Here is a 25823-nt window from a genome sequence, read left to right as displayed (position 1 = left end):
TTCTTTTATGCGTTCATTCAATTTTATGTTCATTTACTTATTGTATACATATGGCAATAGAAGCTGCTAAGGCAATCATTGCTATTCTGCAAAACAACAAGGCACAGAAGCAGATGTCTTATTTCCGAGATTTCTCCCCCCAAGATTATTATGATTAAAGATCCTTTCCCCCCACTCCCTGGAGAGGACAAGGAGCTGCTCGCTGGAGGATTTTTAATGACTTGGGGAAAGGCTCAAATATCCCCCTATTATGGTAATCCACCCCAGGGGCAAACCACACAAGAATATTATGAATTTATTTTATTTTTCTATCCTTGCAAAGGTAATACTCAGCTCATTAGAATATGAAAACTATACTGTCAAATTTCAGAGTTACATGGATGAAGAAAATCACCAAAGTGGCATCATATCATGTGTGTTATAGTTGTATTTACTATATTGAGTATATTAAATATGTTGTGTTAACAATGTATTGTATAACTATATATTGAAAAGGCAAAATGCTGTAACGTATTTCAGAGAAAATAATTATGTTGGCCAACCCCAAATTGTGCATTGTAGACGGGTCCTAGGAAAAGAAGATTTAATTCATAGTGAACAAGAGGTTAGCTTCTGTTTTCAGCCATGTGCCATTTCAAGAATTAAACATCATGAATAATACAGGATATAAGAGGAATAGTCTAAAGATGGAAAAGCACATTTTGATTAGGAAAGAGAATTTAAGGCTTAAGTCTTTTTTTTTTTTTTTTTAAGGAAAACTGCCTTATTACTATGAGATAAGAAAATTGTTTCCTTCTTTTCTTCCTTGCTTTCTTCTTCTTTTTTTTAACCTTTTTAATTTTGGATATTTGACCTCTAAGCTGAGGTGACTGAAAATGCCTCCTCTGGGCATCAACCTTTTTGAAAGACTTTTTCCCCCTCCCTAAGGGCTATTTGTCTCTTGGAGGCTTTGTCTACATTACTCCTCAAGAGGCAAGCATTTGTCCTTGCGCTAAATGCTGACATCTCCTGATAAGAGGGAAGCTGCACAGTAGAAGAATTGAAGGTCAGTATGTTGATATTGGTCTCAAGTGCATTGATGTACATTTGTGTATTGGGGAAGGGGAGTGAAGCTTGAGAGTGGGCCAGTGGGGAGGGGTAAATATTTTGTGATGCTGTCTACCTATGGGCTTATAAAGTTTACAGCTGCATTAGGAGGACAAGCATTACCATTAGCATGAAAAGTAGGGCAGACCTCAGTTGCAAAAGCTTCTAGCCATACACATAGGGCAATACGTAAATGATACACCTTATTGCATTCACCCATTCACCCTCCCCTGTTCACGCTAATTGGAAATTTCCATCCATTTCAGAGAAGTAACACAACTATCAATCATTTTCCCTGGCACGAATCTTCCAGGAGGAAGAAAATGGAATACACCTAGCGACAGAGCTCACGCACTAGTAGTCCATGTGTCTTAGATTTAATATCTGATGACTAGCTGCATTGAAGCCAAGAGGTGGTTCACAAAGTTGCTGCACATTAGAATCACCTGGGGAACTCTGAGACCTCCCTGTGCCCAGGCTCCTGCCTAGACCTACTGAATCAAAATCTCTGGGGCTGGGACCCAGACACCAATGTTTTTCTTCAAAGCTCTTTAGGTAATTCAAACGAGCAGCAAAGCTTGAGAACCAGCCCAATAATGGGAACAAACTTACTTCACACAGATAAAGTGGGGCAATTCATATGTTAAAAGAACGTGAATATATGTATATATTTCTTTTTTTCGCTTTATTCTGTTTGTATTTCAAATAGGCTTTTTTTTTTCCTTCTGCAAAAAGCGTTATTGTTTCCATCTGGTCCAAGGCTTGGGAGAGGGCTCCAGGGCGGTTACAAAGCTGCCTAGTGGCTGCAGAGCGGGGCTTCAGGCAGAAGCTCTGACGCCAGAGGGTCTCCTCAGACGCGGCTGGACTTCAGAGACTCCTGTTTGGCTCGAGGGTGAGCCTTTCAAAGAGATAGTCGCCCAGCACAGCCTGCGGACCAGCCAGCCTGCGGAGGTTGGTCAGGTGGTCGCCCATCTTCTGGATGAGTTTCACCTGCTCCTCCAGGAAGCGGCTCTCCAGGAAGTCACAGAGCTGGGAGTCTGCACGGGCAGGACCCAGGGCGCGCAGATCCGATAGTGCCTGGTTCCGATTCTTCTCCCTAAGAATGGCGGCTTCCACAGCATCCTGGGTTTTACCCCACTCATCCTGAGAAGGCTTCCGCGCATCCTGGAAGAGGGCGCGGCCGCAGCACTGGTTTTGCATTTTCAAGAGGCGCTGGGCGCCCTCACACTTCTCCTCAGCCAGTTGGCGAAAAATGTGGCCCATACTGTCCAGAGTCCTATTGTTGCTGTCGAAATAGATGCTCAGAGAGGTAAGTGTCCACAGATGCATGTTGAACAGGCGGTGGACGGCGGCCTCCACCTCGGTGGAATAATTCTGACGAACCTGGGAACTCGTGGTTGATCAGTGATAAGGAGCTAAGCTCAAAGAATGGTGTTGGCCTGTCCTGGAGGCTGAGGATAGCTGAGTGTCTGATTCCAAAGGTTGCGAAAGGAAGAAAGGTTGGAGGGTGGTCGGGGGCTGGAGCAAGGAGCGTCCCTGGGTCTGTTCATTCCAAACACTGTTGAAGCAAAAGACAGATCTGCAGGACTGCCGAACGCACTGCCTCAAATAGGCTTTGATATAAATGAACAAGAAGTCCAAGCAAGGACAAAACTTACCCTTCCTCCCACCAACATAGCTGGTGATACTAGAATCTAGATCTGGGAAGGGATTCTTCCATTACTTTCTTAACATTCCAAGCCACTAGAGCAGTGGTTCTCAAAGTATGGTCACCTTGTAACCAAGCAGTACCCTATGGGGCCTTCCTAGGACAGACCCATCCCCCATATCCTCTATTGTAGTTTCTCTCTGAAGTACTCAGATAATAGTATCTCAGGCATATTTCTTGAGTTTTCAGACGCTAAAAACCACCACCCAATGGAAGAAATGAACTCCTTGATGATCATGAGCACGTAGCCCCCAGACCTTCTGGCACCTAAGGATGGATAATGTTACCTGCCTTGTGGCCTCAACATCAGCCAATCAGAGGATTGTGCACGAGCTGATCACATGCCCTGGGATGTCCCTCCCTCACCTGGCCTTTAAAAATGCTTTGCTGAAATCCTTTGGAGATTTCAGGGGTTTTGGAACACGGACCACCCCTCTCCTTGCTCGATCCTGCAATAAACCTTTCTCTTCTCCAGACTCCAACCTTTAGGTTTGTTTGGCCTCACTGTGCTTCAGACACACGAACCTGCATTCGGTAACAAGCTGACCAGCTTTACCAGCGTCCCCTGATAATGTGTCAGATATTCAAGTTTTAGGGCCCTATCCAAGCCCTATGGAATCAGCAACTCTAGTGGGGCTCAGTGATCTCTGTTATAACAGGCCCTCCATATGATTTTTATTCACCTTAAAGTTTGAAGATATCTGCATTGTCAGCTGGCCAAAGCGTCCACCAGCAGGTGAAGGGGAGTGACGCCTGGAAAAGATAGGGAGTAGCCAAGGCAAGTACAACAGCATTTGCCGTGGTAGTAATGGAGAATGCCTTTTCTCCACTGGTTGGCACAGACTAGTATCTGGGAGCAGTGGCAGGGTTATTTAGGATGCTTTACATTTCAATGTAGTGACCGCTGTCCTGGTTTGCCAGGGACTTCCCCTGTGTGAACACTTAAAATCTCATCCTGGCAAACCCCTTAGCCCTGGATTTGAAAAACTTAGGGAATAACATGAAATTTAGGGGAAACATGATCTAGGATTTGGGCAAGTCACAAGTGCTAATTAAAGCTAAGCAAGTATGGACAGCATCTAGCCTTCTTTACCCCTTTGTGGGAAGGTAAATCTGATTGGGTGAAAGGACTTATTGTTAAGAAATCTTTGTAGAAACATCCCCTGCTGCTTAGTCCGCTGGTTCTCAGTTCTGGCTAGACACTGGCATCGTCTGAGGAGATTTAAAATTATTTTATTGGTCTAGGATGACCAACAGTCAGTGTGAGGGTTTTTAAAAAGTGCTTCAGATGATTCTAATATGCAGCCAAATTTAGGTGCCACTGCTTAAGCTTTTGAACCACTGCTACATATTTTCACCTCATCTTCCTATGAGAATATCCAACTGTAGTTGAGGTTTGTTGTTTTTTCTTTTTCTTTTTTGAACTCTCTTATTATAAGATTTACTGTCTTAAATAAGATTGAATGTACAGAAAATCCTGCTAGTCCATCTGGTATAGCTAGACACTTAGAATAATATCGTTAAGATATATACCATTTAAGTACTGTGACTGGCCTTTTTAAAATTAACATATGCATTGAATTAGTACAATCTCTTTTGAAGTTGTCATGTTGGGGAGCTATACCTGTAATCTGCTGCCATTGCTAAATATCTGGACAACTCTTATTAGGAATTGTTTTTAAACATCTTTAGGGATTAAAACCAAGAGTGCTGTATTATTTGTACTGGGACCACAAAAACCTCACAAAGTTTCCCCACTGTACCTTCTACCCCCATCTCTAACCCTTGGCAACTTCTAATCTGTTCTCCATCTCCACAGTTTTGTTATTTTAAGAATAATATGTAAACATAATCATGAATTACTTAATCTTCGGAGATTGGCTTTTAAAAATTTTTTCTTCAGCATCATTCCCTTGAAGTTCATTTTAATTTTTGCATATATTAATAATTTGTTCCTTTTCGTTGCTCTGTAGTATTCTATCATAAGATTTTATCACAATTTGTTTCAACATTCATCCATTGAAAGACATTTGGGTAGTTGCCAGTTTTTGGCTATTATAAATAAAACTGCTATGAACATTTATGTGTAAGTTTCTGTGGGAACTTAATTAAGTTTTTGTTTCTTTTGGATAAATGCTCAAGAGTACAAGTACTGCGTTGTAGGGTGAATCTACTTTTAGGATTAAAAGAGACTGTCAAGCTGTTTCTCAGAGTGGCTAAACCATTTTATTTTCCCACCAGTGACGTGATAAAACTTTTCTACGTACTCGCCAGCATTTGATGTTGTCACTATAATTTTAGTTATTCTCTGATATCTCATTATGGTCTTAATTTGCATTTCCCTAATGCTAATGATGTTGAGCATCTTTTCATGTGCTTCTTTGCCATGTGTATATTCTCTTCCATGAAATGTCTGTTCCTGTCTTCTGCCTATTTTCTAGTTGGATTTTTTTAAGTTGTTTGGAGAGTTCTTTGTATATTATAGATACAAGTCATCTGTCTCATTTGGGATTTTCAAATATGTTTTCCCACTGTGTAATTTGAGTTTTCATCCACTTAAAAGGATCTTCTATGAAGCATTTTTAACTCATTTTGATGAGATCCAATTGATCAGTTTTTGCTTTTATTGATCATACTTTCGGTGTCAAGTCTAAGAATTATTCACCTAGTTCTAGATGCCAAAGATTTTCTCCTATTTCTTTTTCTAAAAATGTCCTGCTTTTACATTTCAGATTATGATCCACTTTGATTTAATTTTTGTGTAAGGTGTGGAGGTTTAGGTTAAGGTTCATTTTTTGTTTGTTTTTGTCGAGGGATGTCCAACTGTTTCAGTACCATTTTTTGAAATGTCTATTCTTCCTTGATAGCTTTTGCACTGCTGTCAAAAACAGGTTAAATGTATTTATGTCAGTCTATTTCTGGGTTCTCTATTCCATTCCATTGATCTATGTATCTACCGTCCAAAATTACTGCAAAGTCTTGAAATTGGGTGGATTAATTCCTCCCATTTTAATCTTCCTTTACAAATTGTTTTAGCTATTCTTCAGCCTCTTCTTACCATATAAATCTTAGAAAAAGCTTGTCTATATCCGCAAAAACCTTGAGGGCATTTTAAGAGTAATTGTGTTAAGCCTCTTGGGGAGAATTGACATCTTTATTATGTTGTGTTTTCTAATCCATGAACAAGGTATGTCTCCCTATTTGTTTGGGACTTTAACATTTTTCTTCATCAGCATTTTGTAATTTTCAGTATAGAGGTCCTATAAATGTCTTAGTGGGCTTGTATTTAAGTATTTATTTAGGTCAGTTGTAAATGGCATCACATATTTTACTTTAAGCTTCTACACATTTGTTATTAATATATAATGTGATAAAATTGTGTTGATCTTGTACTCTAAAACATTTACAAACTAATATTATTTCTCAAGCTTTTTGTGGATTCCTTGGTATTTTCTCCATTTAGATTATCATCTCATCTTCAGACACAGACAGTTTTACTTTTCCTTAGGCAATATAATAGGATATATTACTATTCAACATTCAGTAGGATATATTCCTTCCTATTCAACATAGTAGGAATAGTCCTTTTATCTTTTCAATGAACTTTTTAAAAATTTAACTTTTAAATTTATGTATTTATTTATTTTTGCTTTATTTTCTTACTAGAACCTCCAGTAATATATTTAATAAAAGTGGTGAGAGTAGATATCCGTGCCTTGTTTCTGATCTTACAGAGAAAGCATTCAGTCTTTCACAGTTAAATATAATGTGGGTATAGGTTGTTTGTAGATCATCTTTATGAGTTTCAGTATGTTCCTTTTCTATTCCTAGTTTGCTTGGAGTTCTTTTTTCTTCTTTTTTTACAATCATGAATGGGATTGGATTTTGTCAAGTGCTTTCTCTGCATTATTGGATAGGATCACATGACTTTTCCCTTTAATCTATTGGATATGGTGGATAACATTGTTTGGTTTTCAAATATTTAACCAACTTTGCATAACTAGAATAAATGCCACTTGGTCATGGTATATTATTCTTTTTATATATTTCTGGATTTAATTTGCTAATATTTGGCAGAGGATTTTTACAGCCAATTTCATAAAAAATATTGGTCTGTAGTTTTCTTCTTTCTATCCTATCCCTGTCCGGTTTTGGTATCAAGGTAATACTGGCTTCATAAATTTAATTAGGAACTGTTCCTTCTACTTCTCTTTCTTATCAAATCATGTAAAATTGGTGTTAATTCTTTATGTCTTGGGTAAAAGTGAAACATCTAAGCCTGAATATTCCTTTTGGGAGTTTTTAAATGAAAAATCAGTGTTTCTAATGGTTACAGGAAAATTGAGATTATCTATTTCATCTTGGCTGAGTTTTGGTAGTTTTGAGTGTAGAAGCATTGGCCCATTTCATCTACATTTTTGAATTTATAGTGTAGACTTGTTCATAACAACTTGTCCCTTATTAACCTGCAGGATATGTCATGGTATCCCTGGTTGCATTTCTGATATCTGTGATTTGTGCCATCCATCTTTTTATCTTTATCAGTCTTGCTAGATCTTTATTGATTAGGTTGTTTATTTCCAAAAACCAGCCTTTTGTTTCATTGATTTTTCCCCCCTATTTTCCTGTTTTCAGTTTCATGGATTGCTATTTCATCTTTATTATTTCCTTCTTTCTGCTTGTTTAGTGTTTTTTCCTCTTCCTTTTTTACTGTTGTAATATAGAAAATTAGATTATTGCTTTGAAATACTTTCTTTCCCAATTTAGTGCTATAAACTTCCCTTTCAGCATTGCTTTCACTTCATTCTGCAAACTTTGATCTTTTATATCTCCATTTTCTTTTATTCTATGCATTAAAAAATATTTCCTTGATGCTGTCTTTTTTACCCATGAGTTATTTGGAATTGTGATGTTTAGTTTTCACGTGACTGAAGACTTTCCTGTTGTCTTTCCGTTATTGATTTCTAGTCTGATTCCATTATGGCTAGAGAACATACTCTATGATTTTAATTCTTTTAAATCTGCTAATTTTTTTGTGAATATATAAATGAAAGAAATAAGAAAACCTCTGAGTCTTAGCATCCAACACTTAGGCACATTACAATTTAAATCTGCTAAGGTTCTTTTTATTGCCCAGTATATAGTATATGAGTGAATATTCCATGGACACTTGAATATGTATTCTGCTGTTACTGAGTGTGTTCTTTAAATGTCAGTTATATCGTATTGATTGATGATGTTTTCATTTCTTCCATATTCTTGCTGATTTTTCTCTCTGGTAGTTCTATAAATTGCTGTGCTGAAGTCTCAAATAATAATTGTGGATTTAAAATTTTCTCCTTTTACTACTTTTTTCAGTGTTTGCTTCATGTATTTTGAAATTCTGTTGTTTGGTGCATACACATTTAGTATCATTAGGTCATCTAGGTGGATTATTCCTGTTATCTTTATGTAATGACCCTGTTTGCCCCAAATAATTTCCTTTGCTCTGAAGGCTACTTTATCTGATATTAATATAGCCATTCCTACTTTTTCTGATTAACGTTCACATGATATATCATTATCTTCCTTTTACTTTGAACTACCTATATCATGATGTTTAAAGTAAACTTCTTATAGACAGTATATAGTTGGATCATGCTTGTGAATTTTTAATCTACTCTTCCAATCTCTGTCTTTGACTTGGTTATTTAGATCATTTACAGTTAATGTAATTATTGCTATGTTAAAGATTAGGTCTACCATTTTATTTTTTGTTTTGTCTTTTACCTTAGTTTCTCAATCTTGTGTTTCTGTTATTTTGCCTTCTTGTGGGTTACTTAAACATTTTTTAATAAGTCCATTTTAATTTAATTTATTTATAATCATTTGTGTGTACTGTTTGTATAGTTTTCTTAGTGGTTGCTTTTGGCATCACAGTATACATATGTAACTTACCATAGCCTACTGGAATCAGTGTTTTATTACTTCAAGTGAAGTTTCAAAATTTTACTTCCATTTAGTCTCTTAATATTCCCCAGTTTTAAAGTATGATTTTCTGTAGTATTTCCTTTCTCTACATTGAGAACCACATCAGATGGTGTCATAATATTTGCTTTGACCATCAGATAGTATTTAAGAAACTCATGAGGCTAATGATCGTCTCTTATATTTACCCCATTTGTTTTCACCCATTCCATTGTTCCCCTTTCCTTTCTGAAGTTCCCAGTCTTCTGTTGTTGTTTTTTTTATGTTTTCATAACATTAGGTGATATCTGAGCTTTCCAGTGCCATTGGATATGAGTTTCAGGAAACACTGAGTCTGGCTCACTTAATGCTGCTGAGTTGGAGGGTTTGTATATGTTGGGCCTGTTGGCGCAGCAGGTGCTAGCAGATTAGACTAATGTTGATGGGACTAGTGCCACAGGAGGATGGGTTCCCATTCAGGCTATGCTGCTGCTACAGTAGATCAAGTCCCCCTCTACCCCAAGTGTGGGGCAGTGACCTGCTGCTGTCACTGCTTTGTATTAGGCTGCTTTTGCCTCAGGTGTGTGGTGGGATCCCTTGGAACCTGCTGCTGCTGTCAATCACAAGGTTAAATTCATTTCAGAAATACTTAAGTATAAATATATAGCCTGGCTCCTGTAGGACCCCTGTAATAGTTTTTATTTTTATTTTTATTTTATTTTTTTATTAGTTTCTGCTTTATAACAAAGTGAATCAGTCATACATGTACATCCGTTCCCACATCCCTTCCCTCATGCATCTCCCTCCCTCCCACCCTCCCCATCCCACCCCTCCAGGCGGTCACAAAGTACCGAGCTGATCTCCCCGTGCTCTGCGGCTGCTTCCCACTATCTATCTACCTCACGTTTGGTAGTGTATACATGTCCATGCCTCTCTTTCGCTTTGTCACAGCTTACACTTCCCCCTCCCCATATCCTCAAGTCCATTCTCAAGTAGGTCTGTGTCTTTATTCCCGTTTTACCCCTAGGTACTTCATGACATTTTTTTTTTTTAATTCCATATATATGTGTTAGCATACGGTATTTATCTTTCTCTTTCTGACTTACTTCACTCTGTATGACAGACTCTATGTCTATCCACCTCATTACAAATAGCTCAGTTTCGTTTCTTTTTATGGCTGAGTAATAATCCATTGTATATATGTGCCACATCTTCTTTATCCATTCATCCGATGATGGACACTTAGGTTGTTTTCAGCTCCGGGCTATTGTGAATAGAGCTGCAATGAACATTTTGGTACATGTCTCTTTTTGAATTATGGTTTTCTCAGGGTATATGCCTAGTAGTGGGATTGCTGGATCATATGGTAGTTCTATTTGTAGTTTTTTAAGGAACCTCCATACTGTTCTCCATAGTGGCTGTACCAATTCACATTCCCACCCGCAGTGCAAGAGTGTTCCCTTTTCTCCACACCCTCTCCAGCATTTATTGTTTCTAGATTTCTTGATGATGGCCATTCTGACTGGTGTGAGATGATATCTCATTGTAGTTTTGCTTTGCATTTCTCTAATGATTAATGATGTTGAGCATTCTTTCATGTGTTTGTTGGCAGTCTGTATATCTTCTTTGGAGAAATGCCTATTTAAGTCTTCTGCCCATTTTTGGATTGGGTTGTTTGTTTTTTTGCTATTGAGCTGCATGAGCTGTTTATAAATTTTAGAGATTAATCCTTTGTCAGTTGCTTCATTTGCAAATATTTTTTCCCATTCTGAGGGTTCTCTTTTGGTCTTCTTTATGGTTTCCTTTGCTGTGCAAAAGCTTTGAAGTTTCATTAGGTCCCATTTGTTTATCTTTGTTTTTATTTCCATTTCTCTAGGAGGTGGGTCCAAAAGGATCTTGCTGTGATTTATGTCATAGAGTGTTCTGCCTATGTTTTCCTCTAAGAGTTTGATAGTTTCTGGCCTTACATTTAGGTCTTTAATCCACTTTGAGCTTATTTTTGTGTGTGGTGTTAGGGAATGATCGAATCTCATACTTTTACATGTCCCTGTCCAGTTTTCCCAGCACCACTTATTGAAGAGGCTGTCCTTTCTCCACTGTACATTCCTGCCTCCTTTATCAAAGATAAGTTGACCATATGTGCGTGGGTTTATCTCTGGGCTTTCTATCCTGTTTCATTGATCTATCTTTGTGTTTTTATGCCAGTACCACACTGTCTTGATTACTGTAGCTTTGTAGTATAGTCTGAAGTCAGGGAGCCTGATTCCTCCAGCTCCGTTTTTCGTTCTCAAGATTGCTTTGGCTATTCGGAGTCTTTGGTTTTTCCAAACAAATTTTGCAATTTTTTGTTCTAGTTCTGTGAAAAATGCCAGTGGTAGTTTGATAGGGATTGCATTGAATCTGTAGATTGCTTTGGGTAGTAGAGTCATTTTCACAATATTGATTCTTCCAATCCAGGAGCATGGTATATCTCTCCATCTATTTGTATCATCTTTAATTTCTTTCATCAGTGTCTTATAATTTTCTGCATACAGGTCTCTTGTCTCCTTAGGTAGGTTTATTCCTAGATATTTTATTCTTTTTGTTGCAATGGTAAATGGGAGTGTTTTCTTGATTTCATTTTCAGATTTTTCATCATTAGTGTACAGGATTGCCAGAGATTTCTGTGCATTAATTTTGTATCCTGCTACTTTACCAAATTCATTGATTAGCTCTAGTAGTTTTCTGGTAGCATTTTAGTATTCTCTATGTATAGTATCATGTCATCTGCAAACAGTGACAGCTTTACTTCTTCTTTTCCAATTTGGATTCCTTTTATTTCCTTTTCTCCTCTGATTGCTGTGGCTAGAACTTCCAAAACTAGGTTGAATAAGAGTGGTGAGAGTGGGCTGCCTTGTCTTGTTCCTGATCTTAGTGGAAATGGTTTCAATTTTTCACCATTGAGGACAATGTTGGCTGTGGGTTTTTCATATATGGCCTTTATTATGTTGAGGAAAGTTCCCTCTATGCCTACTTTCTGCAGGGTTTTTATCATAAATGGGTGTTGAATTTTGTCGAAAGCTTTCTCTGCATCTATTGAGATGATCATATGATTTTTCTCCTTCAACTTGTTAATATGGTGTATCACGTTGATTGATTTGCGTATATTGAAGAATCCTTGCATTCCTGGAATAAACCCCACTTGATCATGGTGTATGATCCTTTTAATGTGCTGTTGGATTCTGTTTGCTAGTATTTTGTTGAGGATTTTTGCATCTATGTTCATCAGTGATATTGGCCTTTAGTTTTCTTTCTTTGTGACATCCTTGCCTGGTTTTGGTATCAAGGTGATGGTGGCCTTGTAGAATGAGTTTGGGAGTGTTCCTTCCTCTGATATTGTTTGGAAGAGTTTGAGAAGGATGGGTGTTAGCTCTTCTCTAAATGTTTGATAGAATTCGCCTGTGAAGCCATCTGGTCCTGGGCTTTTGTTTGTTGGAAGATTTTTAATCACAGTTTCAATTTCAGTGCTTGTGATTGGTCTGTTCATATTTTCTATTTCTTCCTGATTCAGTCTTGGCAGGTTGTGCATTTCTAAGAATTTGTCCATTTCTTCCAGGTTGTCCATTTTATTGGCATAGAGTTGCTTGTAGTAATCTCTCATGATCTTTTGTATTTCTGCAGTGTCAGTTGTTACTTCTCCTTTTTCATTTCTAATTCTATTGATTTGAGTCTTCTCCGTTTTTTTCTTGATGAGTCTGGCTAATGTTTTGTCAATTTTGTTTATCTTCTCAAAGAACCAGCTTTTAGTTTGGTTGATCTTTGCTATCATTTCCTTCATTTCTTTTTCATTTATTTCTGATCTGATCTTTATGATTTCTTTCCTTCTGCTAACTTTGGGGGTTTTTTGTTCTTCTTTCTCTAATTGCTTTAGGTGCAGGGTCAGGTTGTTTACTCGAGATGTTTCCTGTTTCTTAAGGTGGGATTTTATTGCTATAAACTTCCCCCTTAGAACTGCTTTTGCTGCGTCCCATAGGTTTTGGGTCGTCGTGTCTCCATTGTCATTTGTTTCTAGGTATTTTTTAATTTCCTCTTTGATTTCTTCAGTGATCACTTCGTTATTGAGTAGTGTATTGTTTAGCCTCCATGTGTTTGTATTTTTTACAGATCTTTTCCTGTAATTGATGTCTAGTCTCATAGCATTGTGGTCGGAAAAGATACTTGATACAATTTCAATTTTCTTAAATTTACCAAGGCTTGATTTGTGACCCAAGATACGATCTATCCTGGAGAATGTTCCATGAGCACTTGAGAAAAATGTGTATTCTGTTGTTTTTGGATGGAATGTCCTATAAATATCAACTAAGTCCATCTTGTTTAATGTATCATTTAAAGCTTGTGTTTCCTTATTTATTTTCATTTTGGATGATCTGTCCATTGGTGAAAGTGGGGTGTTAAAGTCTCCTACTATGATTGTGTTACTGTCGATTTCCCCTTTTATGGCTGTTAGTATTTGCCTTATGTATTGAGGTGCTCCTATGTTGGGTGCATAAATATTTACAATTGTTATATCTTCTTCTTGGATCGATCCCTTTATCATTATGTAGTGTCCTTCTTTGTCTCTTCTAATAGTCTTTATTTTAAACTCTATTTTGTCTGATATGAGAATTCCTACTCCAGCTTTCTTTTGATTTCCATTTGCATGGAATATCTTTTTCCATCCCCTTACTTTCAGTCTGTATGTGTCTCTAGGTCTGAAGTGGGTCTCTTGTAGACAGCATATATATGGGTCTTGTTTTTGTATCCATTCAGCCAATCTGTGTCTTTTGGTGGGAGCATTTAGTCCATTTACATTTAAGGTAATTATTGATATGTGTGTTCCTATTCCCATTTCCTTAATTGCTTTGGGTTTGTTATTGTAGGTATATTCCTTCTGCTGTGTTTCTCGCCTAGAGAAGTTCCTTTAGCATTTGTTGTAAAGCTGGTTTGGTGGTGCTGAACTCTCTCAGCTTTTGCTTGTCTGTAAACGTTTTAATTTCTCCATCAAATCTGAATGAGATCTTTGCTGGGTAGAGTAATCTTGGTTGCAGGTTTCTCTCCTTCATCACTTTAATTATGTCCTGCCACTCCCTTCTGGTTTGTAGAGTTTCTGCTGAGAGATCAGCTGTTAACCTGATGGGGATTCCCTTGTGTGTTATTTGTTGTTTTTCCCTTGCTGCTTTTAATATGACTTCTTTGTGTTTAATTTTTGACAGTTTGATTAATATATGTCTTGGCGTATCTCTCCTTGGATTTATTCTGTATGGGACTCTCTGTGCCTCCTGGACTTGATTAACTATTTCCTTTCCCATATTAGGGAAGTTTTCAACTATAATCTCTTCAAATATTTTCTCAGTCCCTTTCTTTTTCTCTTCTTCTTCTGGAACCCCTATAATTCGAATGTTGGTGCGTTTAATGTTGTCCCAGAGGTCTCTGAGACTGTCCTCTGTTCTTTTCATTCTTTTTTCTTTATTTTTCTCTGCATCAGTTATTTCCACTATTTTATCTTCCACCTCACTTATCCGTTCTTCTGCCTCAGTTATTCTGCTATAGATCCCATCTAGAGTATTTTTCATTTCATTTATTGTGTTTTTAATCGATGCTTGATTCATCTTTAGTTCTTCTAAGTTCTTGTTAACTGTTTCTTGCATGTTGTCTATTCTATTTCCAAGATTTTGGATCTTGGAAATAGAATCTTGGATCAGCTTTACTATCATTATTCTGAATTCTTTTTCAGGTAGACTGCCTATTACCTCTTCATTTGTTAGGTCTGGTAGGTTTTTATCTTGCTCCTTCACCTGCTGTGTGTTTTTCTGCTTTCTCATTTTGCTTATGTTACTGTGTTTGGGGTCTCCTTTTTGCACGCTGCAGATTCGTAGTTCCCGTTGTTTTTGGTGTCTGTCCCCCGTGGCTAAGGTTGTTTCAGTAGGTTGTGTAGGCTTCCTGGTGGGGGGGACTAATGCCTGTGTTCTGGTAGTTGAGGCTCGATCTTGTCTTTCTGGTGGACAGGTCCACGTCTGGTGGTGTGTTTTGGGGTGCCTGTGGCCTTATTATGTTTTTAGGTAGCCTCTCTGCTAATGAGTGGGGTTGTGTTCCTGCCTTGCTAGTTGCTTGGCATAGGGTGACCAGCACTGTATCTTGCTGGTCGTTGACTGAAGCTGGGTGCTGGTGTTGAGATGGAGATCTCTGGGACATTTTCGCTGCTTGATATTATGTGGAGCTGGGAGGTCTCTTGTGGACCCATGTCCTGAAGTTGGCTCTCCCACTTCAGAGGCACAACACTGACTCCTGGCTGCAGCACCAAGAGCCTTTCATCCACCCGGCTTGTGTCTCAAATACCATTCTATACCATGCTGGGAAAGCTGTGGATTCCTTGAGGGTATTTGTCTTGATTTCTGTGGTCCAATTTCCTTTTCACTGACTCCTTTTTGCTTAGCCGGCATGTAAAAGGGTACCAACAAGGTGGCAGCAGGCACAATAAATCTCTTTAAAAGACTCCTGGACCCCTTGCCTGTAATAGTTTTTTATTGCTTTCATACAAATTACCACAAGTATAGTGACTCAAAACAATGTAAATTTATTACCTTACAAGTCTGACATTGGCCTCAATTGAGTAAAGTACAAGTGTTGGCAGGATCGACAGATGAATGGATAAAGATGTGGCACATATATACAATGGAATATTACTTAGCCATAAAAAGAAATGAAATTGAGTTATTTCTAGTGAGGTGGATTGACCTAGAGACTGTCATACAGAGTGAAGTAAGTCAGAAAGAGAAAAACAAATACCGTATGCTAACACATATATATGGAATCTAAAAAAAAAGAAAAAATGGTTATGAAGAACCTAGGGGGCAGGGCAGGAATAAAGACGCAGCCATAGAGAGAGGACTTGTGGACACAGGGAGGGGGAAGGGTGATCTGGGATGAAGTGAGAGAGTGGCATGGACATATATACACTACCAAATGTAAAATAGATAGCTAGTGGGAAACAGCCGCAAAGCACAGGGAGACCAGCTCTGTGCTTTGTGTCCACCTACAGGGGTGCGATCGGGAATGGAGGGTGGTAGGGAGATGCAAGAGGGAGGAGATATGGGGATATATGTATACGTATAGCTGATGCACTTTGTTATGAAGCAGAAACTAACACACCATTGTAAATCCGTTATACTCCAATATAGATGGTTAAAAAAGAAAAAAAAAAGTGTTGGCAGAGCTACATTCTTTTCTGGAGGCTCTTAGGGGTGTTTCTATTCCCTGGACTTTATCCGCTTCCAGCGGTCCCTTGTAGTCCTTGACTCAGAGTCCCCTTTCTCCACCTACAAAACCCAAAATGTTGCATCTCTCTGATTCTGCTTCTATTAGGACATCTCTCTCTTTCTCTTTCTACAGTTGGGAATGGTTTTCTACTTTTAAGGACTCATGCAATTAGATTTGTTCCATGAGGTAATCCAGGATATTCTTTCTATCTCAAGGTCTATAACTTCAGTCATATCTGCAAAGTCCTCTTCACCATGTGAGGTAACACATTAATAGGTTCTAGGGATTAGGGTGAGGGCATTTTTAGGAGCCATTATGCTGCCTACCACACCCTTAACAAGTGACCTTGAGAAAATTACTGAGATTTTTAAAGCCTTACTTTACTCAAACATAAAATGGAAAGAAAGCTAACTAGTTAATATCATGAAAGTGAAACAGTATATATGAAATCAACTAATTCAAAAAATAAGATTTCTTCTTTTTCTTTATGATTTACATGATTCTCAGAGTTCAGTTCCTTGAAGAGTTACTTTTTTTTAAACAGAACTAAGGAATTTCAGGGTTCAGGTGCTGTAAGATTGTCTGAATTATCTGAGTAACAATTAGCTAAGCACAGGTGTAAAGCATTTGATTTACTCCCTGGTTTTCTTTATCTTCTCATCCCAATAAATGCCTATCCCTTTTCTAGCTCCAGCCAGTAGAGTCAGAGCTTGTTTTACTGTTTAACTAAAGTTCAATTTAAATTCTCTCTACATCTCCAGATTCTCAGCCCTGGTTGCATATTATAATCACCTGGGGAGATTTCAAGAACTACTGATGCCAAATTTCTACCTATCATGGATATTTGAGGAGGGACCTGGAATGAAATGCTCTAGCTTATGGTTTTTGGAACCAAATCATAGTCTACACTGAGCCAAATTATTTGCGAGATCACCTCTAAAAAGGAATTTATCTGTGGTGACTAATGCTCTTCCTTTGTCAGTATGCTTGATTTGTCCCTCTTTGGGGGAAAAAAAGAGGGGGAAAAAACCCCCAGCAGTTGTGCTCCCTGAATTATAACCCGATGCTGTGGAATTAGTGTTGGCTTAGAGTGCACATCTTCGGATACCCATTCTCTCTCCTGCTTCCTTGCATGAACTTATATCCTTGGGCAGTGTTTCATCCACCACCCTCTTTTGCCTCTAATCTTAGCAAGTAAAGTCTCCCCTTAATGAAACAGCATTTCATGAGGCTTACTGGGAGCATAGGTCTGTTCCAGACCTATCCTATGTTAGCTAAAGCAGATATAAGTGATGTATTTTTGGTATTCATCCTTGTGGGTTGCAAAGAGAAGACAGAATTTTATCCTTTAGGTGTCATCTGACTGGACAAATGGGCTCTTTCCCTCTGCTGCCTACCATGTAAAAACCTGAGGGTGTTACCTCTAGAAGGTATCTTCTAGTTATCAAAATAGTTCAGATAAGTCAAATTTCTCAGTAAAAGATGACAAAACTATGGCTTAGGTGGTTAATTTTCTATGTCAATTTGTCTGGGCCACCATGCCCAGTTATTTGGTCAGATATTATTCTGGATATTTCTGTGATGGTGTTTTCGTGTTTTTTACAATTTTTATTTATTTATTTATTTATTTATTTATTTATTTATTTATATTTTTGGCTGCATTGGGTCTTCGTTGTCACATGTGGGCTTTCTCTATTTGCAGCAAGCGAAGGCTACTCTTTGTTGTGTTGTGCAGGCTTCTCATTGCGGTGGCTTCTCTTGTTGCAGAGCATGGGCTCTAGGTGCACGGGCTCAGTAGCTGTGGTGCACGGGCTTATTTGCTCCACGGCACATGGGATCTTCCCAGACCAGGGCTCAAACCTGTGTCCCCTGCATTTGCAGGCGGATTCTTAACCACTGCGCCACCAGGGTAGTCTCTGTGATGGTGTTTTTGGATGAAATTCATATTTACATTGGTGTTGGACTTTGAGTAAAGCAGATTCTCCTCCATAGTATGGGTGCGCCTCATCCAATCAGTTGAAGCTCTTAATAAAACAAAGACTGACCTCCCTGTCGCAAAAAGGAATTCTGCAAGAAGACTTACAGAAATTGAACTACAACTCTTCCTAGAGTCTCTAGACAGCCTAAGCTGCAGATTTTGAATTGACCAAGCCTCTATTATTGTGTGAACCAATTGTTTAAAATCTCTCTCTCTCTTTCTCTATCTTTATATAGATATGGATATAGATCTAGGTATCAATATTGATATCTAGATCTATATCTATCAATATATATGGGCACATTGTATACACATGCTGTTGGTTCTGTTTTTCTGGAGAAGCTTGACTAATATAGTGGCCCATATAAATAAAAGGATGAACCCAAGTTCACCCAGGTAGAAAGTAGTACAATGAGAACTGGAACTTAAGGCCTCATGACTCATTCAGCTGTGAACACTGACCCAGAACTGGGGTCCGCAAACTCTGGCCCACTGATCAGATCTCGCTTGACTCCTGGTTTTGTACATAACATTTTGCTTGAACACAGCCACACCCATTCATTAACGTATGGTGCATGGCTGTTTCTGTGCTACAGCAGCAGATAGGCAGTTGCAACGGAGAGGTATGGTACACAAAATCCAAAATATTTACTACCTGACCCTTTACAGAAAAGACCTGCTGACCCTTGCTCTAGGATGCCATCTGATTTCTGATAACACAGAGGAGAATAATTCATGCACATTGGGGTTGATTGTTAATCTCATGTCCTCCTTAGGTCAAAGATCTCTTAAATGCTCACCCTTGCAATAGCCAGCTTGGGGAGCATTGTCTGAGGATGCAGAAATATTTCTTGCCAGGTCTTTCCAATCCACACTGCTCCCTGACTATGGTTCTTAAAACCTATTTTTTAAAAATTTTTTCTTGGAATATAGTTGATTTACAGTGTTGTGTTAATTTCATGTGTACAGCAAAGTGAATCTGTTATACATATACATATATCCACTTTTATTTTTTTTTAGAGTCATTTCCGAATAGCCCATTACAGAGTATTGAGTGGAGTTCCCTGTGCTAATAAGAAGAGCAGGTTCTTATTAGTTATCTATTTTATGTATAGCAGTGTGTATATTTCAGCCCCAATCTCCCAATTTAGCCTCCCCACCACAATCCCCTGGTAACCCTAAGTTTGTTTTCTACATCCCTGCCTCTACTTCTAAAACCTGTCTATTTTAACCAACTACCACTCATTGCTTACTGTCTCTGGCTTCATGTACTTCATAATAAATCTACCTCTTGTTCAATCCTAGATGACATGTTCCAAGGACTGAGATAATATCTTATTCTACATAACTTGTCTTTGATATTGTCTAACTTGGGGTCTTTATCTATGTCCCAAAGAAGACAGTCACACTCTGTCTTCTAGTACTACTAATAATACCACATTTTATGGCATGAATTTGACCCAATGCACTGAACTATCCCTTTAGAAACTGTATGCAACCTGTCACTGGGTTTTAGCACCGGGATAGAGCTCAAATTAGTGTTCATATTTAAACAAATCTACTTGACCAGAAACTTTTTGTCTCACCATTTATTTTATGACACAAGTAACTTCTCTCTTTGCATCTATGATGTAAATATTTTTAATTTCCTAAATTATCTGCAAAATTATTTAGAGCTTCCATTTCAGTAGGCATTGGAATTGCTGTGTTATGACTATTTCATTATTTTATTTCCAAATGTTAAATTAGGCTTCAAGCTTTGGCCAAGAGTAGACAGGAAAGGGTTTTAAAAGAAATGAAGAATGGGAAAGACTTCTGATGCAACGGAGACTTAATAAAGATTTGATTTTGAATCAAGAATTTATAATAAAGGTTTGATTTTGAATCAATAAGTTATGTCATTGCAAAATAGCTCCCTGGTAAAATTCCATTCTTTTGTAATCATTAAGTACAGAAATTAACCATCAAAATATGCAGTGATCTTTTTCATTTTCTAAAAACAAACCTATATCTAGATGAGAGGAGAATTCATTTCATAACTCAGGCTCTGGACTTACGACTCCAAGTCCTGTTTTCTTTCAACCATGCCTGCTAAGTTTCTGTCTAACTTCTTGAGCATGAGGTAATGGCTTCAGCTTTCATCTCCTTACTCAGTATATAGCTTGGTGACTAAGAGTAAGGGATTTAAACCTTGAGAACTTGGGTTCCAATCTTGACTCTAAAATTTACTTGTTGAGTACTCTTGAGCATGTTATCTGTTTTTGCCTCAGTTTTCTCATCTATAATATAGAGGTAACATTACTTCTCTCAGCGCGTTGCTATGAGGGTTAAAAGAGGAAATTCACACAATGCAAGAATTTATCAGTTCTTGGAACACAATAAATACCGAAAAGAAATGTTAGCCATTATCAAGGGCCCCTCATTTTATGGATAATATAGATTAGTTTATATAGGTCTAATATTTACATATACATAAATATTTTGTACCTATATGTGTGTATGCGTTCTTCTTAGAAATTGAGCAGTCAACATTCACATCTAAAAGTATGTGCTGTGTGAAATGTAGATCTCCTGTGTACAGACACAGTGCTGTAGTTATCTATTGCTACATAATAAAGAAGTCCAAACTTAGTGGTGAAATAAACAAAAATTTTAATATGTGCCCAGATTCTGTGGTTCAGCAATTCAAACAGTACGCAGAGGAGATGGCTTGTCTCTACTCTGTGACTGATGTCTGAAACCTCAGCTCATGAGGATTCAAATGGCTGGGGCTGCAATCATCTAGATTATTTTAATTCACATGTCTGACCGTTGAGATGGGATGACTTGAACACTGCGCCCAACAAGGACTGTTGCCTGGAGTGCCTATAGATGGCTGCCCATGTGGCTTGGACTTCTCATAACGTGGTCGTTAGGATTCAAGATAGAGTATCCCAAGAATGAGCGTTCAGGGTTGAAGCATTCCAGGAGAATCATGCAAAAGCTGCATGACCTTTTATGACCTAGTCTTAGATGTTACATAGCATCACTTTATACTATTGCAGGCGTTGGAGACCTTTTTCCATAAAGTGTCAGACGGTCAATATTTTAGGCTTTACACGCCATACAGTCTCTTTTGCAACTACTTAGCTCCGCTGCTGTGATGTGAAAACAGACACAAACAATACATATACTAAGGAACATGGCTGTGTTCCAATAAAGCTTCATTTATAAAAGCCGGTAGAGGCCTAGATTTGGCCCACCAGCCATAATTTACTGACCCCTGCTCTATTGTTTGAAGCCATGGAAAGCCTGCCCAAATTCAAGGGAAAATGCCCACATCTGGATGTGAAGAATGGCAACGAATCTGAGACCTTGTATTAAAACCACTACATATGGGATACTTAGAAGAAGATCTGTCTGCATACCTTGTTTCTCCCATGTATGGTGGATATGAGGTATTGGCACATGTTACATCTCTGTAAGCCTGGGTCAAGGTCAAAGTTGGAATGTGAACTCAATGACCTTGATTTCTGGAATAATTGGTAACTCTACTTATGATATCCTTACACTCCTTACCCATATAAATACACCACAAAAGATAGATTTCAAGTAAAGAGTTGCTTTATGGCAGATTTTTATTATGTCTCCATTGACTGAATTATTCCATTTTGGTTAGAAACATGAGTTTTGTTTCTTTCCTAAAGAGATCTGCAAGTTTTCAGATGTGGCATTTCATTCTAATGAGAGGATGATGTAGGTTTTTATAAACGGAAAAAGCAGGGCAGGCTGAGTTCACTCAGATCATACCAATGCTTACAGGAATAACCGAAACTGGAACACAGGCTTCCAGGTTTTCCTGTCCTGTGCTCTTTCCGGTAGGTGCCATTGTCTGCTGGGCCTGGCAGTAATAAGTTTTGACCTTTACCTCTCTACGCTATTGTGAAGTGGTTTTGGGCTTTGTTAGCTTTCTTATGAGTTTGTACTAAATTGTGTCCATAAAGTAGGCTGAATTCCTCAGGGAAGGATGATAGCTGTTACTGTGTTATTACTGCAAATGTTGTGTTGGTTACTTTTTTTTCTTTTCTTTTGTCCAGTTGTATCCTGAACTTAAAAGTTATATTATCTGAAATGAACGATGTGCATCTGGTGGAAAACACTAATTTAAGGGATGAAAATTCCTGATGATTGCTTCAGTCAACCCTTAATACACACTGAGCTTCATTAGTAAATAGACAACTCTCAGACCTTTCCCTTGGAAGAGGTCGCATAATCAGGCTTTGTGTTGATTTCGCATTCTGTTCGTTAGAGACAGAACAAAGTAGAATAATTGGCTGGTACAGGGAAAGCAGAAAGAACTTTCTTCTATTTTGGTGATGCATCCCGTAATAAGGGTTGAAAATGAGACTGGAGGTAAAAACGTGAAACTCAGAAGAGCAAAGGAGAGAGGATATTGTTTCTTTGAAAATATTCTTTCAGTGTTGGCCCAGATGAAATATGAAGCTGAGGAAATTTTTTTTTAAATGATGATTTTTGTGTTAACAATGTGAGTGTGGAATTAGTAAGAATCAGAAAGCAAGCATCCTTTTCCACCAAGGACTTGGGAGCAAGTGAAACCATAAATACTCCCGGTTCTTGGAAACCCTTTTGGAGCAGTAATCAGAGAAGGGTAAAGGCAAAGCCTCAGAGCAGAGGTGTTCAGAGCAAAGGGATAGGAGGAGAACAAAAGGAGAGTGGATATTTTTAGAGCTGTCATTTTGAAATTTACCTGCTTCTGATTCAGTGCTGCTTTGCGACTGTGTTGATCCCGTGGAAATCCTCAAAGCAGGAGCAGCCCTATTTTAAAATAATAAGGTTAGAGCAAGTGACTTGAATCCAGGTCTCTTTAGCTCAAGAGCACAGAGGAGAGTGTGAGGAAAGAGTGAGGCCACAAGGAATTGTTCACTGGGTACATTTTCCCCAAACCTCACTAACTGGGAGAAACTGACCACTGGATTATGTGGCTTGAAGGAAAGCAAAAATGTTGAAAGCAAAGAGTGTGGAGCTTGTTTAGAAAGCAAGCTCTATCATTTGGTCACCTGCTGATGATAATAGCATTGGCTGAGTCCTGACCATTTGCAATGAAGGCACTTCTGTAGGTCATAAGTTCCAGGAGGGCCAGAACTGTGTACGTCTGTTTCAGCATTTAGCATGGTTTAGCATCTTAGAGCCCGGTACATTATTGGCATATAGTAGACTTAAAAATGAATATTTGTGGATTGTCTGAATGAGTGGATGGATGTGTGTGATTCATATCCTATTTGCAGGTCCTATGCCCTACAGTGGATTTTCAGTGTCAGATTGTGAACGTATTTATGATGGGGATTGGCATTGTTCCCTATCTAATGGATAAAGATTACACATCAAAGGACTTTACATTGACATCCCAAAAACCTCATAGGAATTACTTAACAAAAAAATAAAATTGGATTCTGTATAATTTCTAATTTATAAGCTGGCCAGACCACTGGTATTTCTGCCAGTCCTCTGGTAGTTCCGATGATGTCCCCCTGATGACCCAGGCATAATCAGAATGGCTTTAGGATTTGGGAGCCAAAATTTTCCTCAGTATTTCCTGCTTTGCTAGTCCATTTAAGAAAATGGGCTATTGAAAAAATAGCTTCAGACACAATATGGCATTTTATGATTTAGCATAAAATCTGAGAAATATAGAGGTTATCTGAAGCCTGCAATGGTAAAGTTCCCTCTGCTATTGAAGTTATTGTCTTTAAATAAAGATTCTACATCAGTAATGCTATATATATATATTTTTTTTCTGATATTCAGGTTAATTTCCTATTCTCTATAAGGAAGTAATTGATTGGTTGGTATGAGAGATAGTGTGGCTTCTAAAAGTGAAAAGTATTATTTTGTTGTAATTTCCAGCTACCTAAGGATGGGAGAGGCCCAGGACACTGCAGTCAGTATATTATGTGGAGCAGGTTATATTTTGGTTTATTTATGACCTTTTACATGTTTATTTTCTATGCAATTTTGTGTGCTCCTTTTTGAGTTTTGGTAGATAAGTGTTTTGTAACTTCGGAATACTTGGAGTTATATATATATATATGATATATATATATATATATATATCTCATATATATATATTATCATAGTAGTTAAAGCCGTGGACAGTGTACTAGTCTACCTAGGTTCAAATTCTGGCTTTACCCTATGACTTCCCTGTGGCTTCCTCTGCTCACCTATTTAAAAGGAGTATAATAAGACTGCTGTGGTGAGTTATATACTAAGTGCTATTTAAGCATTTGCTATAATGATTATGTATACTCGAAGGCAAGGAACTTGCCCCTTGATTGTCTCTGTATTCCTAGTGCTTAAGAATTCCTAGTGCTTTCCTAGAGCATTGTCTTAGGATAGAGATAGCTCAGTATAGTTCTTCTCACTATAAAGTACTGTTACGTTGAAAGTCTTTGCTTGTGTACTAATAATCTATGACATATCTGCTGAGGACAAGGAAAGGAATAGTTTTAAAACTGCAATGGATAACAAAAGATTGTATGATGTAATGCCTTTATTATGTAATTATAAAACTAACAAATGATCATGGTAGAAAATTTGAAAAACTCCTAGACAAAATAGAGATCAATAAAATTTGGAGTAGCGTTCAGAGTGTAGAGTTGTCCATGAATATTAGTGCTTTCACATTTTCCAGGACTTTAAGTAGACTCTGCTTCTTAAGAGTCTATTCATGATATTTTATTTTAATGATGTTTTCATCATGGGGACACACACACACACACACACACAGAAATCTGTTTAAAAAAAAAAGAAAGACATGTAAATCACTGATGTTTCAGATAGCCACATGAAATAAAGTGAGAAAAGTCAACAAGCTGAAAGAATGTGGAGTAGCATCTCCTTAATTGCTTACATAATTCTGATAATTACCTCTCTGTGGATAATGTAATTAATGGGGAATCTAATTCAAGAAAAATGTATGAACTTCAAGCCTTCTCGAAGCCAAGTATTTCTTTCTGCAAAAGTTTAATCTCCACGGCCGTGCTTCCTTATTACCTGACAGGGAAAGTGTATTGTATGGCAAAGGATCTTCCCGAAGGAGGGTGCTTCCCACACTGATCGTCCTAAATGACTTCGGAATTACTGTTGCTATATTACCAAAATCTTAAACTAGGGTATTTTTGACAAATGCGGTCCTTAGTTAATTTTTAGAGCTACAAACTGTCAGATGGCTCTGCAATAACAATTGTCTGGCTGTTCTTCAGGGTGATCACAATATGGTAATGACCTTGAGGTACCACTAAAAAGCAGGAAGGTGTGAGTCTTCCTTTGGTTCCAGAGTGAAATGCGAGTTGGAGTTGGAGTTGGAAAAGAGGCCGACAACCAAGTGATAGAGAAGGAAATGTGAGGTCATTAATGAAAAACCAGGTTTAAGTTAAGGTGAAGAGGCATGAGGAAATGGTCAGCTGTTACAGTATTACAAAGATCATGAAGAAGCATATCCATGAATGTGGTTTGTATTGCAATCTGCTGAAAAAGAGACAAATATCCTGGCCTGGCCTTCATGGAGATTATTTTTATTGATTCTGATAATAGATTATTGTTGAAAAGGGCCTCCTATAAATTATAACCATGCAAAGGCAGCAAGATAATTTGTTTTTTCTTTATGTATGTGTTTCTCATTCCTACTCACTTCTCTCTTAGGGGAAGAGAAAATCACAAAACACAAAAATGTCAAATCTCAGCTATTCATTTTCAAAATAATTTTTTTTCCAAATTCCAAAGGAGGCAATAGGTTAACTGTTAAGATTTGTAAGGCTCAAAAAACTAGAT

At 37.9% G+C, this 25823-nt stretch overlaps 1 protein-coding gene across 1 annotated transcript; it reads right to left on the bottom strand.

Annotated features, from left to right (window-relative positions):
• Positions 1–1834: 1834 nt before the first annotated feature.
• On the bottom strand, positions 1835–23157 carry LOC307065610 (ferritin light chain-like; the record flags this gene model as incomplete). Its single annotated transcript, XM_079722488.1, has 4 exons — positions 1835–2476; positions 21783–21873; positions 22741–22808; positions 23051–23157. The coding sequence occupies 4 exons, from the start codon at positions 23155–23157 to the stop codon at positions 1954–1956; spliced, it is 789 nt and encodes a 262-aa protein (XP_079578614.1). The 3' UTR covers positions 1835–1953.
• Positions 23158–25823: the final 2666 nt, after the last annotated feature.

This window comes from Hyperoodon ampullatus (genome assembly GCF_949752795.1).
Source record: "Hyperoodon ampullatus genome assembly, chromosome: 2".
In the NCBI taxonomy this organism is placed as follows: Eukaryota; Metazoa; Chordata; class Mammalia; order Artiodactyla; family Ziphiidae; genus Hyperoodon; species Hyperoodon ampullatus.
This window is presented reverse-complemented; position numbering and strand designations above follow the sequence as displayed.